Consider the following 24,991-nt stretch of genomic DNA (forward strand, 5'->3'; position numbering starts at 1 on the left):
GGCATTGTCATTGATTATTGAACTAGAAACTTCGTGTATAATTAAGTTTCCATCCATAATTAGTAACTAATAAAAAAATAATTGGGATAATTAAATTAGAGATTGTTTTAAATTTCTGCATATTTAGTGAAAAACAAGTTACTTGACATTTTTAAGACAATAAGCATGTTTGGTGAGATTTTAGTAACACTGAAATTTTTGTGGTTTAGAAAATGTTAGTATGCATGTACATAGCTGCCGACTTTACGGAATTTTTCTTTTAATCTGACATTCTCCTAGTTTTTGTATGTTTCAAAAAATTTCCAAAAATTAAGAAATTTTCTGAAAAATCTTTTTATTTTGCATTGATTGTCTAAGTATTTAAATGAGTATTTCCAGTAAATAAAAAAGCAAATCTCATTCATAGTAATTAGCAGAACTGTTATGGTACTGAAAAGCTATCAAAAAAATTTTTTGCATTAACTTTAAAGAAAATTATAAATCGTTATTTCTACTTACAAATTTAAATTAATAAATTTAATTAAAATACACGATAATAATTGAGCATGAAAATTTTTAATCGATTAAGATGTCGATGAATACTCGATGTAGATAAATAAGAATTTGTTAATTTCAGTTACAATCTTTTCTAAGATTATCAGCATTAATTGCGTTGTATTGTCAAATATTTTTTGATGTTCGTAAAATTGAAAAAGCCAATTCTTAGATCTTGAAAACTCACACCAAGATTGGCGTATTATTAACTAGAATAAGAAATTTACACTGATTCGTAAGAAGGAGAGAAAAAAAATGCATTTATCATCAATATCCTAGCTTTGGTAATTGGTTTAAACTTTTTTTTTTTATTATTAAAATGTTTCAATTTCGTTTAATTTGAACTTTCTAATTATTTGTTAAAGAATGTGTAATTTATCTAGAAATTGATTCACATTCTATTACTATTCAAACTAAGGATTTCAAAAGTAGAATAAAAAAATATTTTAGATTGACGTCAATCAAATGCCAGGCATAAATGGCAGTCAACTTAATGTAATATAGTTTTGCACTAAAAATATTGCTAAAACTCATTGTGTTAAGAATATTAATTATTTCATAGCTGCCAACTACTGGATTTTACCTGTTTCTACTGGTTTTTGAGCATTTTAGTAAATTCCCTAAATTTGAGTGAATGCTTGAATGCTAAATTTGCTTGAATGTTTTAATACATATTGAAGCTAGTCTCATTCATAGAAATCAGTTTAAATTTTTTTTTCTAAATTGTTCAGTTAATTTTTATTCTGAACTCCCTTTTTAAATTTATTAAAAATCAACTATCTTTGATAAATAAAATGCTATGCCCCATGACAGAATCGCATCGACACAGCGACATTGTCGCAGAACATTACAGAGTTCTTGCAGGAAGATTTTTCCTTTGAAGGGTAAAAAAATTTTACTTTTCTTTTCTACAGAAATTTACACATAATATTTGAACATTTAGATAAACACTTTCTGGCGCACTCAATTGACGCCAATGAAGGTAATGTTTCAGTAGTATTTTCAGCAGTTTATTGATGTTCACTTGGATTTTTAAATATCCTGTTTTATATTTAAAACAATATGGAAAAATCAAATGGTGCTTTTGAGTATTTATTTTTAGAGCAATAACTCTATCGAATTTTTTTCATTTATTGCTATTGCATGGTTTTTAGATCCGATATTTTTTATACAATATTATTTATTACAACAACCTGATCTCAAAACACGCATTTGAGGAGTCCGGTTCGCTTAATTTTGTCATCTATCTTTTTTTTTTCCCCGGCAATTATTGCTGTGGATTTCATGATTTTTAATTATTATTTTTATTGTGATGATTATTTACAAAATGCAAAGAATGAAATAATTTGCAATTTGTGCATCTCCCCCAACAAAATGCGTGAATATCATCCATAATCTAAGAATTAAAAAAAATATATCTTCAATTAGAGAATATTATATAGTTTTTGTAAACAGCACTTTTGTTATTATTAAAAGTATCTTGCAGAAAGATATTAGTGCTAGCGAGTTTTGTCGCAGATATCTCGAAAATATTCCACCACGGGGCTTCTATGTAAAATTACGAGTGAATATAATACATTTCAAGTTTGTTTAATATCAATCATAACTGGAAACTATTGCAGTTTTTCTGTTTTGATGACTATAAAATTTCCTATGTGTAAAATATTTACATTATGCAGCAATTATAATGAAATTTATATTATTTCGTAAAATCTGTTGAAACTTTTCCTATCCATGTTCGCAGCTATGCATTTTAGTTTGAAATCGCACTAAGATGTCACTTAACATGCCTCTAAATTTGTTATCACTTCACTTCTGTTACAATTAAGCTCTTTAATATTTATTTTTCTGGATAAAATTGTTGTTTTTCTTGTATAAATATTATCTGAATCATAGTTTAAGAATGAATATGAAGTTGTTTTATGTATCATGCGGATATATTATGCATCATATGATACATTTATATATCTGATATAGTATGCATCATATCAGAGGCATGCACAGGGTTAAGAAGGAATGATTGATTGATTAAATTGTAGATATGCTTAAATAAAATTATTAAAATGAATATTGAAAAGTAAATTAAAAGGCTGCTTGCATTTTTTCTTGAAAATAATAAATAAATCTCTTTATATTTTGTCAAATTTTTAAAAATTAAATCTAATATGACTATTTAAAAACTATTAGTGAAAATCAAAATACTTGAATGTGTGCGTTATTCGATTAAATGGTGTACAATTTATTGCTATTGTTTTTCCAACATTTTTAGTAAATGCATGTTAAAAACTAGGTGGAGGAGTTTGATCCTTTTCATTTTTAAACCACTTTTACTTTAAAAAAATAAAAATATCTAGAAAAAGAACAAGTTTAGAACTTTTATAAAGTGTTTAAAAACAACTTATGGAAGAAACTATATCAGATTCTTGCCTACAACTATTATTATATTGAATTCAGAATAATAATTAGGCATAAAATATTTCTGCAGTGCTTGAAGAAATATTTAGTTAGTCGGTATTAAAATAAAGATTTAAATATTTGATTTAAATTGTCAAATGCAAATTTTTATGTGTAAAGAGTGGTAGCAAAAAGCTACATTATCTCTGAAAGTGCTGAAACTATGCAGCGGTTCTGAATTATTATTTTAGCTAATGAGCCATAAATGATTGACCTTCTTTTGTTGGAACCGCAACTGCAATTTTTCAAAGGCCAAAAGAGCTGATCTCACTAACCAACATTATGGAACCTAGTTCAATATGATTCAACAATTTCATATTGGTCGTTCAACAATTCGAAACAACTTCTCTGAGTACGCAACCATTTCTACCATACATAGTTTTGAATTTCTACTATAGTACAATCCATAACCTAATAAAAATGAGCATGTTATAGGCTATAGTCATAGCTGCCAACTCTTCTGGATTTTGACCGTTTCTCCTGATTTTTATAAATCTTAGAAAATTCCCTAAAATTGAGTTATTTTCCTAAACAAATACCAATTGACATAGAATTTTTGTACAGATTATTGCTTCCTTGAATATTTAAATAAGTACATATTACTAATACATAATGAAGCAAACCTCATTTATAGAAATAAGTTCAAAACTTTTTCTTGTTATAAAATATTCAGTTTGTTTTTATTCAGAACTCTCTTTTTAAATTAATAAAAAAAAAATCTTTGTTGAATTAAATGCGTTTTAATATTTGAAATTATGAGTGTATATAATAACATAACGTTTCAAATGTGTTTAATGTCAATCATAACTGGAAAATATTGCAATTTTTGTATTTTGAAATCCCTAAAATTCCCTGTGTGTAAAATATTTAGTACTTTATACAATAATTATCATGAAATTTATGTTTCGTAAAATCTACTGGATTTTTTCCTGCTCAAGTTGGCTGCTATGGGTATAGCATACTACGAAAAAAGTTCTAACTCTTGGAAACCACTGCACGATTGTACACCATTTTGTATAATCAAGTATTTCTTGATTAGTGATTTTTAAAAGTAAGTTTTTTAGAGAGTGAAATAATACCCCTATTTAACTGTGTACGCCTGTGGTCCTACTTATAACATTGTTTTATTGTAAATATTTTATAAATTTTTCTAATATCACTTACTATGCATTTTCTCATCATTGAAATTGATTATTGACAAATGTTTATTGTTACACAGAAGAAGGTTTAATCTATTTCTCACAACTAGAGTGGATTTCATTTTATAGTATCTCTATTGTGTAAAAGGTTATTTTTATATGTCATTGTATATATTACCCATTGACATGTTAATTAAATTTTTTTTTAAAGCTGAATTACATTTTACTTTAATGCATCTATGTATAAATCAATGGTAAAGTAGTATTATGCTATGGAGATTTTATCAATATTAGAAACAATATTGTACATAACTTTTTTTTTTCTTTTCAAATAAAGTTATCTGTTTTATGAAAAGTCTTTCTTTTTTTTTTTTTCTTTCTTAATATCTTTGATTTTCTGTTCTGTGTCAAGAACTAGATTATATGTATAATTCTAGACATGATCTTTAATTCTGGAATTTGGATTAAAATTTAATAACTGCTTGTTAGGATATGAATTCTAGAATTGTGGATATTAATTCAAGAATTAGAAAGTTGTATAATTGATCAATATTTATGGCCTTTTGTTATTCCATCTGCAGAAACCTTTTTTTTAAAAACGTTAACCTGTCAAAAAGTGTGATGAAAATATTTTAAATCTATCTAAAACTCTAAATTACGTCGGAATCCGGGCTAATATCCTGATTTTAATATTAAACGTCAATTTTCGTATTTACCTGATTTAAAAGTTACACATTGTGAATCGTTATTCACGAGATTCAAATAACGTACATTGCGGTTTGTATTCACGTGATTTAAAAATCCACTATCGCATTTGCGCTATTTAAAACTCAGATCCAATATCGCGATTCATATTCACGCAATTTTTGTAAGAATTAAGTTTTTTCTTACATTAGATACTATAAATAAAGGTGTGATATTTTTCATTGGTAAGTAATTTTATTACAAATCTTAGTTCAAAAAATTTATATTAACCATGCATATTATAAAAATTGTTAGCGTGGTTTTGCCCATAAAATTTTCAGGATTGTTCGCTTTGTGTCACATTTATTTCTGAAAATAATATTACCGTACTATTCAAAATTTTTCACGGCCAGCATTAAATAAAATAATAAATATATACTAAAAGTAATAGTTTGCATTGAATTAACTTTGGATAAGCAAAGTTTAAAATTGTAAGCGAAATTTTTTTAAAAAGTTCTCGAGATATGGTGAAATACGCGAAAGTAAAATAACTAAAAGTAAACTATTGGAACCCTATATCCCAGATTGCTGCTACCCCTTAATATTTTGATAGTCAGAAATCAGAATCCATCAACAAAAAAGAAGTTACATTTATACAGAGAAGGTATGTTTTGTCTTATAACTTAAAATATCGTCTGCACTAATTAGTTAGCGTATTTGAGGTCCCCCCCCCCTTGAACCGTTAAGATATTAAAGGTGGTCTGTTTTTAATTTTGCACAGGGATTTTCTTTCCTGCTTTGGGTGACAATCTTATCTTAAAATCTAAGTACGGGGGCTATTTTATTAAATAAGGGCAGTTAGAAAATAAAAACCAAATGGAAGAAAATTTTCATGAAGAAAATTTTATTTTTAATTCTACATACGTTTCTTTTTTTTTTTTTTTCAAAATAGTTGACAATTTTGCTTTAACACTTATACCTTACAACTAGATTTGGAATACCCTCTTCATACAAACTTGCCGCCTGCTCCGATATCCAAGAGGTTCACGTCTTCGTTGTGGTTGTACTGGTTGCCGGCAAAACGGTGTTTAGAGCATCGGAAAAGATGAAAATCACTTAGCGCAAGGTCTGGACTGATGAGGGGTGGTCCAAAACTTCCCAGCCAATAAAGCTCGGGACTGAGCTGTGGAGAGAGTCATTGCATGGAGTAACGAAATTTTCTGTCAGCATGCCATCGGGGAGCTTTGTAAGCTTCGGAAATGTGTCGGTGAAATATATGCTGCAAACAGGTTTTTTGGCGACTGAAAACACATAACTGACCGTACCTCATACGCGGCGGGTAATTTGTTAAATTTAAACATTTTAAGGACACAACTGACCGCACAGGATACATACACAGTTGTTCCCAAGGAATACCGAGACACACCACTAGTACTCGTTGCGATGCAACCGTCACCGTACTCAACAAAACGGACCTTAATTAAAAAAACAGCCCTCGTAGAGTTAAAATAGGTACTAAAAGCTACGCTATTTTTAAACATATTTGGAAGGTAACATACTTTTTTTACACAAATTACGAGCCTAATTTCTATTATTTCGTCATTAAGGGTATAAGAATGCTATTGCTTCAAGGATTTTTTTTACAATAATTTGAATCCCAGAATTAAAATCCGTTGGAACGAATTATTTTAACTTTATTTGTTGATAACGGCTATTGGTATGCGTTGGAAATTTTTATTATGGATGCATTAAAACGCATAGCTTGTATAATTTTAAGCGAAGAACGCCTAAAGCATACCGTAAAATATATCTAGAATAAATTTTGGAATAAATAATAAATTTTAAAACAGGACTAGGATTTAACTTTGATTTGAAGCTAGAAGGCATTCAATTGTCTCATTCGACTTTCAAAATGTTAAATGTAAATGATTTTTTTTTTTTTTTTTTTTTTNTTTTTTTTTTTTTAGCGTCCTTCAATATGTGTTTCAAGTCTAGCACTCAAACAAAAAAAAAATTTTATTGCATCGATTTTTTTAGAAAGTTGAGACTAATTATTATTTTTTTCAATCTAAGAGCGTATGTCATTCATTTACGTAAAGCTTATTTTAATATCGCGTGAAGTAATTTAATATACTGTGTTACTCTAAATGAATAATCCCAAGAAACGGTAGCGAAAAGATAAAAACTTTATAGACTTTAAAAAATATGAAAATGATAATAAAAGTAAGAATGTTTTGAGTATTAAAAAATTCATATCAGAACTGGTGGCGAGACTTTAAAATGGACGCCTTTTTCAGAGCTCTCGAAACACGCCGACTTTTTGCACATTGATTCAAAATAAAAGTATAAAACAATTGTTGAGCCGTGATAGCTCAAGGAGTAGAGCATTCACATTGCAATGAGGAGACCGGGGTCGAATCCCAGCAATGGCTAGTCGATATGAATTCTGCATCTGGCTTATACCGACCAAAGTACTGACGTAAAATATCCTCAGTGGCGGATCATGGGTTTAGAGTCCCCATGCCGTCAGGCTAGCCGTGAGAGGTTTTTGTGGTTTTCCTCGCCATGTAACGCAAATGCTGGTTAGTTCCATCAAAAAGTCCTCCACGAAGGCAAAATTTCTCTCTATTTTGAGCCAGGAGTTTTCTTGTCTTCTGAATTGGGTTCAAAATGACAAGCCATGGAGATGAACATTAGTAGTCGTTGACCCAAAAAATTGGGCCATCTGTTTAACAGCGGTTTCAAAATAAAATAACATTTGTAGAGTCATGATGGCTCAGGGAGTAGAGTGTTCACCTTCCAATGAGTTGACCCGGGTTTGAATCCCAGCGAAGGCTAGTCGGTTCGAATTCCGCATCTATCTTGCACCGGCCACAATGCTGACTGAAAATATCCTCAGTGGTAGGCTGATTATTAGTTAGAGTCTTCTAGCCATCAGCTGAACCGTGGGAGGTTATCTTCTCGTTGTAATTCTCTATTTTTCTTTATGAAAAAATGTAACGACTTAGTAGCACAAATTAAATTTATGTACAATTAATTATGGCACGAATTTAAGTTTTAAGCCAAGATAAGCCGGCGCCTTCATGATAAATGTGTTCCAACTCATAAAGCTTTAACAAGTTGTTACATCTTAATTTAGCTCTAATATTGGCATGTAACAACTTTTCATTTGGAATAGGCTTTACTAGGCCTTTATCGCATGTAACATAACATTGCCTCAATAGGCCTTAAGGAAGTTACATTTCCAAGTTAGGCTTAGCTAAGCCTTAACGGTACTGGTACGTAGACTTCTCATTAGGCTTAACTAGGCCTCAATGAGGTAACATTTCTAGGTTAAGCTATGCCTAGTAGTGGTATGCTACATCGCTTTAATAGGCCTGGCTAAGCCTTAACGGTGCTGGTATGTAGATTTCCCATTAGGCTTAGCTAGGCCTAATGGTATGTCATTTCGCTCCCCCATTAGGCTTAGCTAAACCTTAACGGTACTGGTACGCACACTTCTCATTATGCTTAGCTGGGCCTTAATGAAGTAACATTTCCAGGTTAGGCTTAGCTATGCCTAATGGTATGTTACCTCGTTCCCTTATAAGGCTTAGCTAGGCCTAATAGTTTGTTACTTTGCCGCCTTATTAGGCTTAGCTAGGCCTAAAGGTATGTTACCTCGCTCCCTCATAAGGCTTAGCTAGGCCTAATAGTTTACTTTGCGGCCTAATGGTATGTTACTTCGCTCCCTCATAAGGCTTAGCTAGGCCAAATAGTTTGTTACTTTGCCGCCTTATTAGGCTTAGCTATGCCTAATGGTATGTTACCTCGCTCCCTCATAAGGCTTAGCTAGGCCTAATAGTTCGTTACTTTGCCGCCTTATTAGGCTTAGCTAGGACTAATGATATGTTACTTCGCTCTCTCATAAGGCTTAGCTAGGCCTAATGGTATGTTACTTCGCTTCCTCATAAGGCTTAGCTAGGCCTAATAGTTTGTTACTTTGCGGCCTTATTAGGCTTAGCTAGGCCTAATGGTATGTTACTTCACCCCCTCAATATATTTCGCTCCCTCATTAGGCTTAGCTAAGCCTTAACGGTACTCGTACGTACACTTCTCATTATGCTTAGCTATGCCTAATGGTATGTTATCTAGCTCCCTCATTAGGCTTAGCTAGGCCTAATGGTATGTTACTTCGCTCCCTCATAAGGCTTAGCTAGGCCTAATAGTTTGTTACTTTGCCGCTATATTAGGCTTTAAGGAGGTAACATTTCCAGGTTAGGCTTAGTTATGCCTAGTGGTATGCTACATTGTCTCAATAGGCTTGACTATGCCTTAACGGTACTGGTACGTAAACTTCTCATTAGGCTTAGCTAGGCCTCAATGAGGTAACATTTCCAGGTTAGGCTTAGCTATGTCTAGTGGTATGTTACATCGCCCCAATAAGCCTTAAAGGTGCTGGTATGTAGAATTCCCATTAGGCTTAGCTAGGCCTTAAGGAGGTAACATTTCCAGGTTAGGCTTAGTTATGCCTAGTGGTATGTTACATTGCTTCAATAAGATTAGCTAAGTTTTAACAGTATTGGTATATAGATTCCTCCAAAGGCTTACCTAGGCCTAACACTTCTAATTTTTTGATTAAGTGTGCCGAGAGATATGTTACATCGCCACGTTTGGAGGCGCTAGACTTTAATGAAATCTTAACCTTTCAGATTAGGCTTGGCTAGACCTTGTGATACGCTACGTTGTCACACTAGGCTTAACTAAGCCTTAATCATTTGTAACACCGTGTAAGTGGGATTCAACGAGGCTTAGCTAAGCCTTAACGGCTTAGCTGTCTTACTGAGATGTTAATCGCCACGTTAGGCTCACCTAGACCTTAATTGTATTTGAATGCAACACCGCATTAGATCTTGATATGTTACACCACCATATAAGGTTGATCTAGGTCTAAATGACATGTTCCATCAATTTATTAGCTTTTGGATTCTTAACTACAATCTCATGAAGATACTTTATTAATGAAAATCTCGTATAGTATATAATCTTCTAAAGTAGGAATGAGAATTTAGACACTAGGGACTAGTATGCGTCAGTCAGTAATATAGAATCAGCACCTCTGACCTCCTTTTCGAGGTTAACCCTCGAGAAGCATTGCCACTTATGATTGGTAAAAGTTACAACAGACTTTTAACTAAGTTTAATGCTATTTCGCTTTTCTAAACATCTTTGTTCTTTAAGCCGATGTTGCATGTTAGCAAAGTGATACAATAGAAACATGGTAAGACTAAATTGGTACGTAATACTACATCAAAAACAGATAACTGGTTTTGATGTTTTCCGTCCCGGTCTTCTGAGTACAGATTATTTAGAATCTAAGAGAACCTGCTTTTCTGTGCTTCAATATTTGTCGACCACTTATAATACCGATCAAGACAAATTCAGGCCCACAAAAGTATAAGTTTCTGAAGAGTAGTCCTAACTATAAAAAGAATCTATTGAACTTCATGATTCAAGAGAAACAATCTAAAAAATTATGAAAGCAGACAATTGAAGATAAGTTTAAACATGTAATTATTAAAGCAAAATATAAAACAATACAACAATGTTGTATGAAAATAAAAATAGTTTTGTGACCACAAACAATTGAAATCACTGATTAGCTTAATTATTTTAAAGATTGCAGCCTTCCATCTACAGCTTTACATATTTGTTAAGTTCTTGTTGACACTTATCATTTATAAGAAACTTCGCGAATATGCATTCTCGTTGCATTTCCTTAAGCCGTTGGAGTAAAAATTGCATCAATTAAAATTCAGCTGCACTTTCGAAATTGATTAGTGCAATGTTTACACGAGTTTGGTTTATCACAATATAAAGAAAATTTGAAAAAAAAAAGACTTTTTTGAGATAAACTGTTTCTTTCAGCATTCTTTTTTTTTTAAATATTGTGGACTGTTTACAAATTTTTGAGGCCCTGGTAATAGCAGCCAACATGAAAAGAAGAAAAATCATCAGAATTTACGAAATTAATTTGATGAAAACTACTGAGTCCTTATTTTAGACGAGGATAATTATACAGACTAAAACCTTTTTTATTATTATACTAATAACTACAAGCCTATATTGACTGTAGAAATTTTCGTCGGTAATTCTCTTTCTCCATCATTACTAAGTTAAAGTGTAGAAAAAGTGCGTTTCAGACAAACCTAGAGAAAGCTATGAAGTTACAAACACTGAAAAGAAAATTTTAAAATATTCAAATGAAAAAAATTTATGAAAGGATAACTTAGGATTACGCAAACGGAGAGTTTTCTAATAATTTATTTGCATTTTAATATTTTGAAGTATTTTTTTTTTCAGCAATTGTAACTTCAGGATTTACTCTAGGTTTGACTGAACATACTTTTTCTTTCTTTTAAATTAGTAATAAAGGAGAAACGGAATTTGCGACGAAAATTTTCTTCCGCGGTAAGACTCCCTCTGAAGGCCTCAGTTTGGTCCATTCTAGATTGTTCAAATGCAAGACATTTGATTAAACGAAATACTGGCTGTTCAATTATTCATTCCTTAGATAATTGAGCTTTTTTTTTTCTTCAATAAATAATAAAATTGAAGTACCTTTTACATACTAAAGGGTTCCTAATACCCAGAACTACTTGGAGTTTTGCAATACTTAATAAAGTATCTAAGAGTATCTCTGCAGAAGGTTTGATAGATACGCATACCTGCCAACATTGGAGAAATAACGGAGGTTTTACTAGCAACATTTTTTAGGCTTCGCGTAAAGTTTTGATTCATCATGCATAATGTAAGTCAAAAAGAAAAATTCAAATTAATATAAGCACCTACATTTAGCGAAGTACAAAAATGTATGTACAAAAATCTTAAGACTTTTTAAACCATTATTTATAATTACTTAAACTATAAACACTCCTCAACATACTGCAGTACTGGCATTAGCACCATCTGTTGAGGAATAAGAAAAGTATTTTTGCCATTAACAGATATTTTATCACCAAAATTTTTTTTTTTTAAATTTCTTCAACAAATACGGAGAAATTTGAGAATCAACGGGTAAAAAAGAGATAGGCATAAAATACAGGAGTCTTCGTTAAAAAACAAGAGACTTGGCAGGTATGCATACGTTTCTATAAGGCTAACACATGAATGATTAAATAAGCACTTAAATTAAATTATGAAAAATCAAAATCACTCAACACTTTCAGCAAGTTATTTTTCAAATTACAGAGGGGGGAAAAACGAGAGGGGCCAAACTGGCCAGGTTTTCTAGTATTGAGCAAAAAAAAAGCTTTTGCGGACGAGCATGAAAGAGAAAAATAAATGAGGCAAAAATCTCTTTTGACAGAACTTTTTATTGAAAATGATTAATAACGTGCAATGTGAAGAATAAGACTTACAGCCGCACGTGTAAAGAAGCTGCAAGATTTCACTCTTAGCATTTTTGTTGATGGAATGTGTGTAGTTCACATACAGTAGTAGAAGGTGAAAAGGAACGTAAAACTATCGCCACGTCTACTAGTCCTTGTCTTTTATTTTTATTTATTTTTGAGAACATGGTATAAAATTTTTACAAGCGCAACATCATATGATGAACTTCTATAATACACGAACCTTAAAATAGAAGAGGTAAAAAGATCTGAACTTCTTGAACTGCTTTTTCTTTCCTTTTACTTTGATGTCATCATTGTTACGAATTCTAAAAACAATCATTCAATTAATGGTTGCAAATAATCAAACAACAGATTTAAAAACTAATCACAAACTAAAGACATACAGGGTATCTGATACATTTTAGATTTTCAAATTCATGACTTTCCACAACTAATTCCAACAATTTTTCGTGACTTACTGAAGTTAGTATTTTCTCCGACATAAACGCAACAATAAATTTAACAATAAAAATAACATTAAATGAAATGATAGGTATAATAACCAAAACTGCTATACTCTGCATCTTCACATTTATAGATATTTAATTTAAAAAACAGAGCAAAGAAAGAGTTCAAGTAATAAAATAGCTGGAAAAAAATACAAAAGCAAAAATTTTTTTTCTTTTTCTGGAGAATTATATTCTTAAGATACTTTTCTTGTTCACCAGAAAGGAAAGAAATACTGGTCATTTTTCTGTTTTTAATTCAAAATAAGAAAAATTCACCAATGAATGGCTTGCTTTAGCTGGAATTTTAAATTTATAAAATAAAAAAATAAATAATAAAGAAAAAAAATCCAAAATCAAAGATGTTTAAAAGATAATTTGCTCTAGAAATTATGTTCTTTCTTTTATCTTTTGAAAGAACACCATAATTTTTAAAGAACATGATAAAAATCATTTGATATTTTAATAAAATATGACCGTGTGTGGGGTTTTTGTTACAAATTCAGATATTCCAAAATTTCAGAACACTGTGAAATTGGGAGAAGGGGGAAAATTCATTTTAAAAATTGGATTATTTGGTGACCTAAATCCATGTCTTTCCATGAGTTCCCCCTACCAATAAAAAAAGGCAGGGCTTTGAATTTCAAAAGCCCACTTACTTATCACTGTAAAAATGTATCAAATTGTGTAATATCATGTAATAACTGAATTTGATACTCAACAATATTTAATTTACCCTCTCATGCTATTTTATGTATATATTTCAAAAAGTAATTGTAAAGTAACATTATCCAAACCAGAGAAAAATTTGTAGACTTAAATAATTAAAGGCATGTTAAAAAAAAAAACAAAAACAATCTGAGTATAATTCTTCTTCAAAAGAAAAAAAAAATTATTGATCAACTTAGAAGCTTTTTTCTATAATTTAAACTGAAAGTTATGGGGGGAAAAAAAAGAAAAAAAAATTATTGGTGCATTTTTTTCTCAAAAAAGGTTATTTAAAATTTTTTTTTTAAACATAATCACTTAAATTTATTAATATACCAACTCCTCTGAAAACAAAGAGAAACTTTTAGGGCAGACCATCTTCAAAAATGCTTAGGGAGAAAAAAAATTTATGTTTCAGATGAAAATTCAATGGTCTTCCAGTGCTTCATGCAAATATTACAAAACAACTTATCATATTATTACAAAACTTATAATCCGTGGAAATTTAGTTTTCTATTGTTCAGGAAATTTTTTTTTCCAGCTATCAATGAAGAACATGTCTAAGTCAGATGAAGATACGTGTGCATTCACAGAAACTGCACCATAGTAGAGGATAAGGGGGGGGGGGAATAATAAAAAAAAAATTCTGTGTAGACAACATAACTTTTAAATCTAGAACACTACTGAAAACAAACTAGTGCTGGAAAAGGTCAATTCACTTGTTACAGCAGATGCGGCTGAACATTTCTCAAGCACCCTGTGGCAGAATCATGACACAGCAACGTTGTCGCAGTATGTTAAAGAGTTCTCGCAGGATTTCCCGCCGTTGGAAAATAAATAATTTTGCTTTTCTTTTCTGCAGAAATTTTCGAACGATTTTATCTTTTCCTCACAATTAGATTGAAAAGATGCCTTTCTTGCGCATCGGAGTGGAAAAAAATGCTTGTGATTTTTCTAATCTCAGTTGAGAATAATGAAAAATAAAGAATAATGAAGTAAAAAATTAGATTTTTTTCTTACTGTAAAAATTTTCTTTATATTTTTACACACAGTTTTTACTATTGATTTCAATATAGATTTTAAAATCAGATACTGTTTATTACAATAATTGAATTTTGAAGGGTCCGATTCGTGTGATTTCGCCATCTTATCTTTTTTTAGTAGTTACTGCTAAATATTTCACGGTTTTTATTTTTTTTAAAAAATGTGATGAATTACAAAATGCAAAAAAGGAAACGATTAGTGTGTTATCTAAATAAGAATTAGAGTTATCTTTCAACAAAATGCGAGAATATCGCCCAAATTAGAATTAAAAAAATCACATATTCAATTAAAAAAATTCTTTTATTTGATCCAATTTTTTCTTCTTTCTTTCTTTCAAGTTAGCGCTTTAATTACTTTAAATTAGTAAATATCTCGCAGTAAGATATTAATATTAGAGAGGTATGTTGCAGAAAGCCAGAAAAAATTCTGCCACAGGATCAAGCAAACGTCACAGTATCTGCTACATTTTAGATTTTCAAATTCATGACTTTTCATGACTAATTCCAAGAATTTTTCATGACTTAACAAAGTTGCTATTTTCTCCAACAAAAATGCAACAATAAATTTTTTAAAAAAAGCATTATAATAACATTATTCGGAATAGGTATAACCAAACTATTATACTCTTCATCTTCATATTTATAGATTTTAAACTTAAACAGAGTAAGGAAAGAGTTGAAACAATAAAATAGCTGAAAAAAATACAAAAGCAAAAAATTTCTTTTTCTGCAGTATTATATTCTAAAGATACTTTTCTTGTTCATCAGAAAGGAAAGAAATACTCCCGATTTTTCTGTTCTCATTTCGGAATAAAAAAAATTCGCCAATAAATGGTTTGCTTCAACTAGAATTTTAAATTGATAAAATTTTAAAAAAATAATAATAAAAATTCTTAAATCACAGAAGAGAGTTTAAAGGATAATTCGTCCTAGAAATGATATTTTTTCGTTCATTTTTTGAAAGAACACCATAATTTTTAAAGAACATGATAAAATCATTTCATATTCAAATAAAATATGACTGAGTGGTGATTTTGTTAGAAATTCAGATATTTGGAACAGGATGAAATTGGGGGGAGGGAGATTCCATTTTAAAAATTAGATATTTCAGAGACCTAAATCCATGACTTTCCATGATTTTTTTTTAAAAAAATAGTTAAAATCATGACATTTCATGACAAATTTTGTTCAATACCGAAATTCATGACTTTCCGTGATTTTTCATGACCGTCCAGGTGCGCGGATATCTTGAAACGTTCTTCAAACTAATTTCAACACTATAAAAGCAATTTTTTCTTCAAAGCAAACTACAACCTTTTTTTCATGCTTCCCCAAGGAAGTCAGTGTAGGAAACTCGTCACATTGGAACATTCCTCTCTTACAATGTTTTAGCAAACTACCAAAATTAAACTTACACAATCAAGAAAGAACAAACATCTTATTTACCTTCATAGTTAACTTGTCCGTCTCCATCTATGTCAGCTTCCCTGATCATTTCATCCACTTCTTCGTCTGTTAGTTTCTCACCTAGATTTGTCATCACATGACGCAGTTCAGCAGCACTAATGAAACCATTCCCGTCCTTGTCAAAGACACGGAAAGCTTCCCTGATTTCTTCTTCGCTGTCTGTGTCCTTCATCTTCCTGGCCATCATCGTGAGAAATTCAGGAAAATCTATTGTTCCATTTCCTAAAATGCAAAAAACCCTTATTGTAAACTCTTATCGCTGTTAACGCAAATAAAGTCAAATGAATAATAGTATGCATTTTATCAAAACATCGAGAAAAAAATTTAAGAAATTTCATTTAAAGGAAAACTTGTTTCATAAGAAAATAGCAATAACAAAATTATAAATTTCGTTAAGTTTCCACTCGTTAAGTTTTCATAAAATAAAAGTCTAACATATTTAAAGACTCAGGCTAAAATTGTGTATGTTCAGTTTACCGCTAAATATTCTAAGAATTTCCAGAGTTGATTTTATAATCATTGTTGAACAGCTTACCCAATTTTTAAGTTTATGACTGCTAGCATTCAACTATGTAGCTTATTAATTCTGAACAAAATTCAGAAAACAAGGGAACTCCTGGATCAAGTTTTGGGAGAAATCAGCGACAAAATAGTTGTCATTAGNCTCGTCTAGTATCTATAGAAAACCAGAAAGACTTTTAGTATGGGACATGTTTAGGTCCGACCTTACAGATAATGCAAAAAAAATTTTTTTTGAAAGAATGTAACACCGATGTGGCAGTTATTACGGGCAGATTGACACCATTAGTTCAGCCATTGGACTTCTGCTCTTAAAGCCAATTTAAAAAAACAGTGGAACACTTGGATGTTGGAGGGCGAGAAAACCTTTACGAAAGGAGGACATATGCGTCATGCAAGTTTGGAAACAGTGTGTGAATGGATATTAAAAGCATGGGATGAAATTAAGCCTGAGATGGTTAGAAAATCATTCAAAAAATGCAGCATTTCAAATAATCTGGACGGATCAGAAGATGACTGTTTATTTATGGATGAGGGTAACACAGATGATGAAGACGAAACAGATTGTGATGACGTGCCTGAAGAAATAACGGAAGACGAATATAATGAACTATTTATGTAATAACGAAAATCAATAAAGTATATAGGTATGTTACTTCTTTAAAATAAAAGTATTTTTCTATATTTAAATTTTTTTAGTCTATAATTTTTTATATTCGGCGTATACCACGCACCCGTAAATTCCAATGTTATTTTTTGCATTAAAAGTGCGCGTTATACGCCAGTATATACGGCACTTGGAGATTCTAACCCATGATTGTTTACCACTGAGGATATTTTACGTCAGCACTGTGAGCTGTGCAAGCCGGGTGCGGAATCAGCCATAAATGGCATTCAAACCCGGGTAATCTCATTGGGTGGTGAGCAATCTATACTCTGAGTCACCACAGTTCTTCAGAGTTCATTTTATTTAATAACCGTCGTTGAACAGCCGATCCAATTTTTGGGTTTGTGACTTCAAGTATGTAGCCATATAATTTTAAACCAAATGCAGAAGACAAGGGAACTCGTGGATCAAGTATTGGGAGAAGTTTACCTTTGATGAATCTAACCTGTATTTGCATTACATTGAGAAGGCAACGAGAACCTTCTGAAATAAGTTAGAGCCAGTGTTCCCAACAACCTATTTCTTTAAAAAAAAATTTGAAAAAGTACAACATGAGAATACTTTTACAAGTTCTTATAATTGTGTTAAAAGACGAAGAAACAAATAAAGGTTCGACTGATAAGAATAGTAAGTAGAAACTGTAAAGAATTTTAGCAGCAAGAACAAAAAACTTATAACATGAAAAATCTTTAAAAATTGACACTGGTGAAGTTATAAAAAAAATTGTCAATTTCATGGCTTAAATTTATATGCTTGAAAATTTAATTTTTTTTCATTTTTTATTATTTAAAAAAAAAGACTATTTTTTTCCACTTCAGCATTTCTTTACCACAAAATTAGCAGTGGTGCACAACCTATGTCCCACAAAGCTTTATTAGTTGACCTTTGAACAGATATAAATATTCATTTAAATATGAAAAGGCAGTTCAGCATTTATAAAAGTCATAATACTTTTCTAGTTTTTGTGCCTCAATATTTTTTGTGCATCCCTAAAATAAAAGAGTACAAATAGGAAAAAAATTACCATCTGCATCTACTTCATTAATCATATCTTGAAGCTCTGCTTCTGTTGGATTCTGTCCGAGGGATCTCATAACAGTTCCTAACTCTTTTGTTGTGATTGTTCCATCACCATCCTTATCAAACAGGGAAAAGGCTTCTTTGAATTCTGAAATTATATTACACATAAACAATCAGACACACCTCACAACAACATTACCTTAAAGTTAAGCTAGTCTAGACAAATTTCTGTTCAGTCCAACATTGGACTCTCAATAGCATACCTGAAAGTTAAGTCAGTCTAGACAAATTTCATAACTTCGCAAAATTAAGACTATATGGCAACTATAACTTAATCATACACGCTTGATAATGTGTTAAATGCTATAAAAAATACAGCTTAAAATACTGGGGGGGAATAAAATAAGGTTCGTTGTTTCTTGCATAGAAAAATAGCTATCTTTTGAGAATACTCTTGACAATTAAGAGAATTTGCATAGCGTATGTCTTGCCTTACGCACGTTTGTTTACAGTGCATCTAAACTGTATTGAAATAGTTCTCCCTAATGAAGAGTGACTTTACCTTTAACTTTTTGCTGCAGACTGTGGTTTTTCATCTAATATTTATTCCATACATAGAAAATGAGCACCACAATATATTTTGAAAAATTCGAACAATATAGTCAATGATCTTTCAAGTGTTCTACCATTTCCCAATATTCGGCAGTTCATTTTAACTTAATCTGTTGCATCCTGAGGTTTCCTGCCAAATCCACTCAAATCTGTTTCTTATCTCCTATGTGATATTTGTTTCCTTTGTCCCTATTGGTTAAAGCACTTTACATGTGTTTGTCTCTTTACTACTCTACTTTAATTTCACATTTAGACACTGAGGAAGGTTCTTGTTTACGGAACTGAATAAGTCAATTTAAGTTCTATCATCTGTGCTTTATTCATGTTTTTGTTTTAGTTCACATACACCTTTTCCTCTGTTGGACACTAAATAAATGCCTATACGGTCCTATTTTGACGCCACATTTTTATTTATGGTGTAAAATCTAATTATTTTACTTATGAAGTAAAATAGATCTATCTATTTCAGCAAATTTTGAAAAAACTCAGGTATTTATAAGTGGACCAACCCGAAAAAAGCTGGGCAGGCTTTTTCGGGCTGGACACACTTTGGTATATATTTCTTTAAAACAAAAAATCACTACACAAACAAATATTACAATAGAATGCATAAAGCACTTTTAATACCTGCTATTTGTTCTTCTGTCAACTGATCTGCCTGAAATATACAAAAAGCACCATTTAAAAATAACAGTTCAATTAAATATTAAAAAAGTTTATTAGGGAAACTGTACTGTCCCTCACTCAGTTATAATTAAACAATATGTATTTATTTAAATAATTGCAACTCAATTTTTAAAAAAAAAATGCTCTAAACTGTGGTTTGAATCACATTAGTTTAAACCAGTCAATCCTGGTTACCAATGTTTCGATTATACAGGGTTATTCATAATTCCCTCTGGGGTTTCGAAGCGTTATAGTAAAAAAACAAAGACGAATATGGCAAAAAAGAACATTTGAAATTATTCCAAAAGTTCTCATTTAAGCAGTTGCCGGTAGATGGCAGTAACATGTACCACTGAAGCCAGTTGTAGTAAACATAAGGTTGTAGTAAACAGAGGGAATTATGAATAACCCTGAACTTAAATGTTCATTATTGAGTTTGTTTTCAATTGAATAATAAGTACTCTTTAAAGGATGTTTTTTACTCAATATATTTCCAATTTACTTTAATAAATAACTTCCTGTGCTTCAAAAATTTACAAATAGAAAATAACAGTTGACATATTTCAAGTACTCAAAAATAGGGGTCCCGTTTTCGAAGCTTGTAAATGAGAAGAAAAATAACTTATTTGGAATATAAAACTTAAAACTGCCAACGAAAAATGTAAAATAAAGGTGAGAAACAAAATTAGAAAAACCTCAGTAGCAGAGAGAGAGAAAGAAAAATTAAAATCAGGAAAAGTAATTCAATAATTTTACTAGTACTGAGGTAAATCAGGAAAAAATGCATCTCTACATGCTACAGCGAGGTTGTGAGGAGATAATGATGCTAACAAAGAAATCAGTAGTATTCATAAGAATAAAATAAGATTCCAGAACATCAAGGTGAGCTGACGTAACTGGGATAGAAATAAGTTTGGCAGAGTCGAAACTGAATGTATGACCAAGATCCCAACAATTTGCAGCAATCGAAGCTTTGGGGATATTTCCGTATCGTGATCTGTCGCACCAACCACAATCGCCAAGGTGCCAGATAGATTTTTGTTGATTGAAGAAAACAAAAAACATTTCATAACATTTTTCATTCAATATGTCAACTATTTGTTAAAAATTGAATAAACATACATGCAAAGCAAATCACAATCCTAAAACATTCAATTTTTAGGTAAATTGAATAAAAACTTAAGTTATGGGGCCTTCCTTTGCTTCATTAATGAAGAATTGAACTTTATGGAGGTATTTAAATTTTTCACCTTATTCTACATATATAACAAGAAAATTGACTAGAGCCTAAAATAGCTATAAACTCCCTCTCCAATGGTAAGATGAAATATCGTTGTCCTTTTTATTGATTTTCTGATTCTGTTCATTAATTGATTCGATTCAGTTTTTTAATTTTTAATTGTTAGCCGATCAGAAGCCTGTATTTTTTGTAAACAAATTGCACTTTGAGATAGATAAAAACACAGGCTTTTAATTGGCCAAATGTGCCCATCGTAATTGAGAAAATTTAGCTGAATTCGGCAATAGAAAGCCATGGATGTACTAAATACAGATACGATGTACTAAATATCATACGATAGATTAAAGAAGCTAGCATAAAATTGACAGATTTTATACTGTACTGATATTTCGTTTAAAAAAAAGTTCATTAAAGGATACCTAAAATAAACTTTCAAATCAATTTGGGGCTCTGGGCAACTGCCCCGTACGCCTTTGTCAGGCTCTGGTTATGCTACTACATTCAACAAAACACTACTCTTTACTCAATTTTACACCTTTTTAAGGAGGAGCTTTCGAATTTTTGTAAAAAAGGAAGAGGTGCATGAAAGAGCAGCATCACCAACTTTAGGCAATAAAGTTATTGTTGCCTCCCATTATATAGATAGTTCAAAATACAGTCAAGGAACCGAAATTTTGGTTCATTACAACTGGGAATTCACTATAACCGTTCCGCAAACAATTTTAACTAATAGTTTCAAACTCCCCCCTTTTATTCACATTATTTAAATAAATGACCGATGAAATTAAATACAAAAATGACGAAAAAATAATACGTATTAACAAAGAATGTGTTAACTTTTAATTTTTATAACTCTTCGCCTTGCAGACGAAAAAAAGATAGTAATCTTTAGAGCTGATGAGCAATCCTCAACATCAGATATGGAAACACTTTTCCTGAATTTATGTTATTCTACTTTTTAAACCCAGCCATTCGAGCACAAAAAAATTGTCTCACCAAATCGCTTAGCAAATTCATCGTCCTTGATTCAGAGCATTTATCTAGATGGTTTTAAAAATCTAAATGTATTTATTTTGGAGTAAAAATTTCAAAATTATTGCAAAGAAAAAAAATCAGTCGAAGACAGAAAAAAGTTCTTAATATCCAACTTCCTCCCTTTTTTTGGCTCACTATATCCACAATAAATAACATACGTGTGTAGCAAGGCAAGGGAGCAAACATTTCATTCACTATATCCGGGAGTTCACAATAAAGTGATCACTATAGCGGGTTTAACTGTATATTAAAATTTTGAGTCTCATCGAGCATTTCCCCCAATGATAATCTATTTCAAGACTGCTGTAGTCAGACGTTTTAACTATCTCAAAACTACTTAGCTCAACTTTTTTTATAGCAGGGAAATAAAGATTTATGAATAAAATTAAAAATGTGTAATAATCGAATTCAAGTTCCGGTTAGAAAAAAAGTACCGGAACATCGTTCTGGCCCTACTATACACCCCATGCACAGGAACCAAACGACTATTAGTATAAACATAAAAATTACAAACTATAACAAGATAATGAAAATAATTTTTATACCATAAAATGAAGCTATTATTTTATAAAAAAAGATTCTATTACAATTCCTCACTAGCATCAATTCACGAGAATTTAAAAAGAAATCACACGTCATAAAAAAAAGCGGTGCATACACAGCTTAAATTTTATAAATAAAATATTACATAGACAAGATTTCATACACTACTTCAAAACAATAACTTACCATCTTTTCGCTATTTTGTAGGCTACAATACTTTTTAAATGTAAAATAATATACACTATAATAATTGCAGTACCAAAGCCCAAGTTGGAATGGACAACCGCTTTTAATTCGCTCTGCCGAAAGATTTGTTGGAATGATAAAATTATTTCTACTTGGGACTGCTACTAAGCTGCTCTCGCAAAATTGTATACATCCGCGGTTCGAAATTAAAATAAATACTCTTAATAATGAAATTAAATCGAAAGGAATTTATATATTAGATTTTACGAAACAAAACATCCACCAAAAGAGGTAAAAAGAGACGATTTGTAAAGGGTTAGAGGGGACTATTTTAACTTAGCGCATGCGAAATTCTTCGTCGTATTGCTTCACGTGCGGATAAAGAAGCGCGGTTTCGTTCCATGCTTCTTTATTGGTCTGTAACTACCTGCAATGCAGGGGGAGAATGTACCGCTCTTCTCAAAGCATGCTCTGGCGCGAAATGTGATGCGTCTTTTTAGCGCGAGCTCTTATGGCAGTTGTTTAACGAAATAGAACAGAGGATTGAGATTCTTTGCTGCTATTGATCTACTAATACACCCTCAAAAATCTCATTTTACTTTTTCTAAATACTGAAGTGCAATTCAAAAATTTCTTTAATGATTTTTAATATCGAATTTATTCCAAGTGATTAATAAAATTTTTTAATTTCTTCAAATTAATTTTTTTTCCCTTCATTAAGGGTGTTTTTAGGGGTTTATTTCTTGTAGACGTTTGTGATTTTCTTTCTTTCATTTTTTTCACCCTTTTTTGTTTTTTTTTATTATAAAAGTCAACTGTGATTTTAAAACTACAGTCCCTGGCCAAATTATTAGAAAATTCTATGTAAAAGTATAATTATCAGCTGATTTATTATAATTATCAGCATTATTGTTTTTATGCGCCTGAAACAGGCCTATACTTGTTTATGTTCGTGTATCAATTGGGGGGTTAACATTGTAATGCAATAAGTAAAAAATAAATACAAATAGGAAGTCTATGAAAAATCTCCAGAATATAAACGCATTGCATGTACGTTTAAATATAAAAGTATTGCCTATAAACTCGTGCAAAACATGTCATTATCATTTAGTAATCTATCAATAAGTAGTAATTCAGTATAATTTAATAGTAATAAAATTTAGTTGAATCTTCTAGTATCATTTAGTAATAATTAAAACAGGACAGTGCGTCGAATAATTTGGTCTGATTATTATAATAAACTGTTATAATAAATATTCTGTATTTATGTAATGTATCGTAAAATTTATACAATAGTCGAATTTATATTATATATCACCTATTTTAACCAATTGATACACTAACGTAAACCAGTGCAAATCTCGTAAAAACAATAAAGCTGTAATAGTATAACCTGATAATTTAGATTTTACATAGACATAGGGGACAGTAAACAGTTGATTCTTATTTAATCCATCCTAATAAAATAGAAATACTGATAGTACATCAGTATGGTATGGCACAGTATGGATTTTTGATAGTACATCAGTATTTCACAACCCTACAACAGAAAGAATTTAGCAAATATTTTTCGCTGTTATGATAAAATTAGCTTTACGAATCAAATTCAAAGATTTCCTTTAATTCAACTCAGAAGTAAGAATACTCAGGGTTGACCCGTGCCGATTTTTAAGTGAAAGCAAAAATATTCTACCTCCTTATATAATACCCCCTTACATTAAGGATAATAATAATAATAAATATGCACGGAGAAAAATAAATTTTATTCATAATTTTAAAAATAAGTCAAAAGTCTACAAATTTTATTTATTTTTATATAAAAATGAGAGCAAACTACTTATACAATGTACTTTTATTTAAATCCTACTCTAAGCAATTTCAGATGCGCAATAAAAAAATATTACATATTTTTTTTAATTACATTTTTATTTTATTTACATTATTTATTTATATTTATCTTCTCATTTATGCCTGGTATTCGCAAATGACACTTTATTTAGTTACGTCGCACTATAACAGCACAATGAGCTATTGGCGACATCCCTGAGGATGATCCGAAGACATGCCTTCGCAATTCTGATCCTTTACATGGGGATGGCTCCCCTGCTTTGGTAGTCCCACGACCTGCGCGCGAACTTGAACACGTTGCGGTAGAACAGTTTAACGAGGACAGATACCGCGCATCCTCGGCCCCTACGCAGGCTGATCAAAGTGGTTACACACCCGCTTACTGACCGCTGCCTGTGATGCTTGACTACTGTTTTCTACCGGGAATCGTGTCTTTACGATCATTCTACTGCTGGACTATTTGCAAATGAAAAGAAAGCATTGTTTGCATACAATTATTTATAAATCTTACTTTTTTTATACTTTGAAATTAAAAGATTGATGATGGAAAAAAAATGGACAATATAAAGCAAGAATCTCTAATTTAGGATGCCTGTACTATACACAGTATTTTTTAAAAAATAAAACGTGCTAATCAAACACATAACACAGAGAGAATCATTTCTGACAAAGTTTAACAAATCTGAAGAGAATCGAAACAAAATATTAATACAGACTTATTACTTACGAAAACATTATTATAAAAAA

General features: G+C 31.0%; 1 protein-coding gene across 1 annotated transcript; it reads right to left on the reverse strand.

Moving 5' to 3' along the window:
• Window positions 1-12,146: 12,146 nt before the first annotated feature.
• On the reverse strand, window positions 12,147-22,881 carry LOC107440638 (calmodulin). The gene is made up of 5 exons (XM_016053608.2): window positions 22,397-22,881; window positions 19,354-19,384; window positions 18,119-18,262; window positions 15,888-16,130; window positions 12,147-12,510 (listed from the first exon to the last, which is right to left on the reverse strand). The coding sequence occupies exons 1-5, from the start codon at window positions 22,397-22,399 to the stop codon at window positions 12,482-12,484; spliced, it is 450 nt and encodes a 149-aa protein (XP_015909094.1). The 5' UTR covers window positions 22,400-22,881; the 3' UTR covers window positions 12,147-12,481.
• Between the last annotated feature and the right edge of the window lie 2,110 nt (window positions 22,882-24,991).

The sequence above is a fragment of the Parasteatoda tepidariorum genome, chromosome 9, assembly GCF_043381705.1.
Source record: "Parasteatoda tepidariorum isolate YZ-2023 chromosome 9, CAS_Ptep_4.0, whole genome shotgun sequence".
NCBI classification, from domain to species: Eukaryota; Metazoa; Arthropoda; class Arachnida; order Araneae; family Theridiidae; genus Parasteatoda; species Parasteatoda tepidariorum.

Coding starts and splice junctions, on each gene's coding strand:
- LOC107440638 (XM_016053608.2), bottom strand. Junction 18,263..19,353: donor GACAGAAGAACAAATAGCAG/GTATTAAAAGTG, acceptor ATATAATTTCAG/AATTCAAAGAAGCCTTTTCC. Junction 16,131..18,118: donor TAATGAAGTAGATGCAGATG/GTAATTTTTTTC, acceptor TTTGCATTTTAG/GAAATGGAACAATAGATTTT.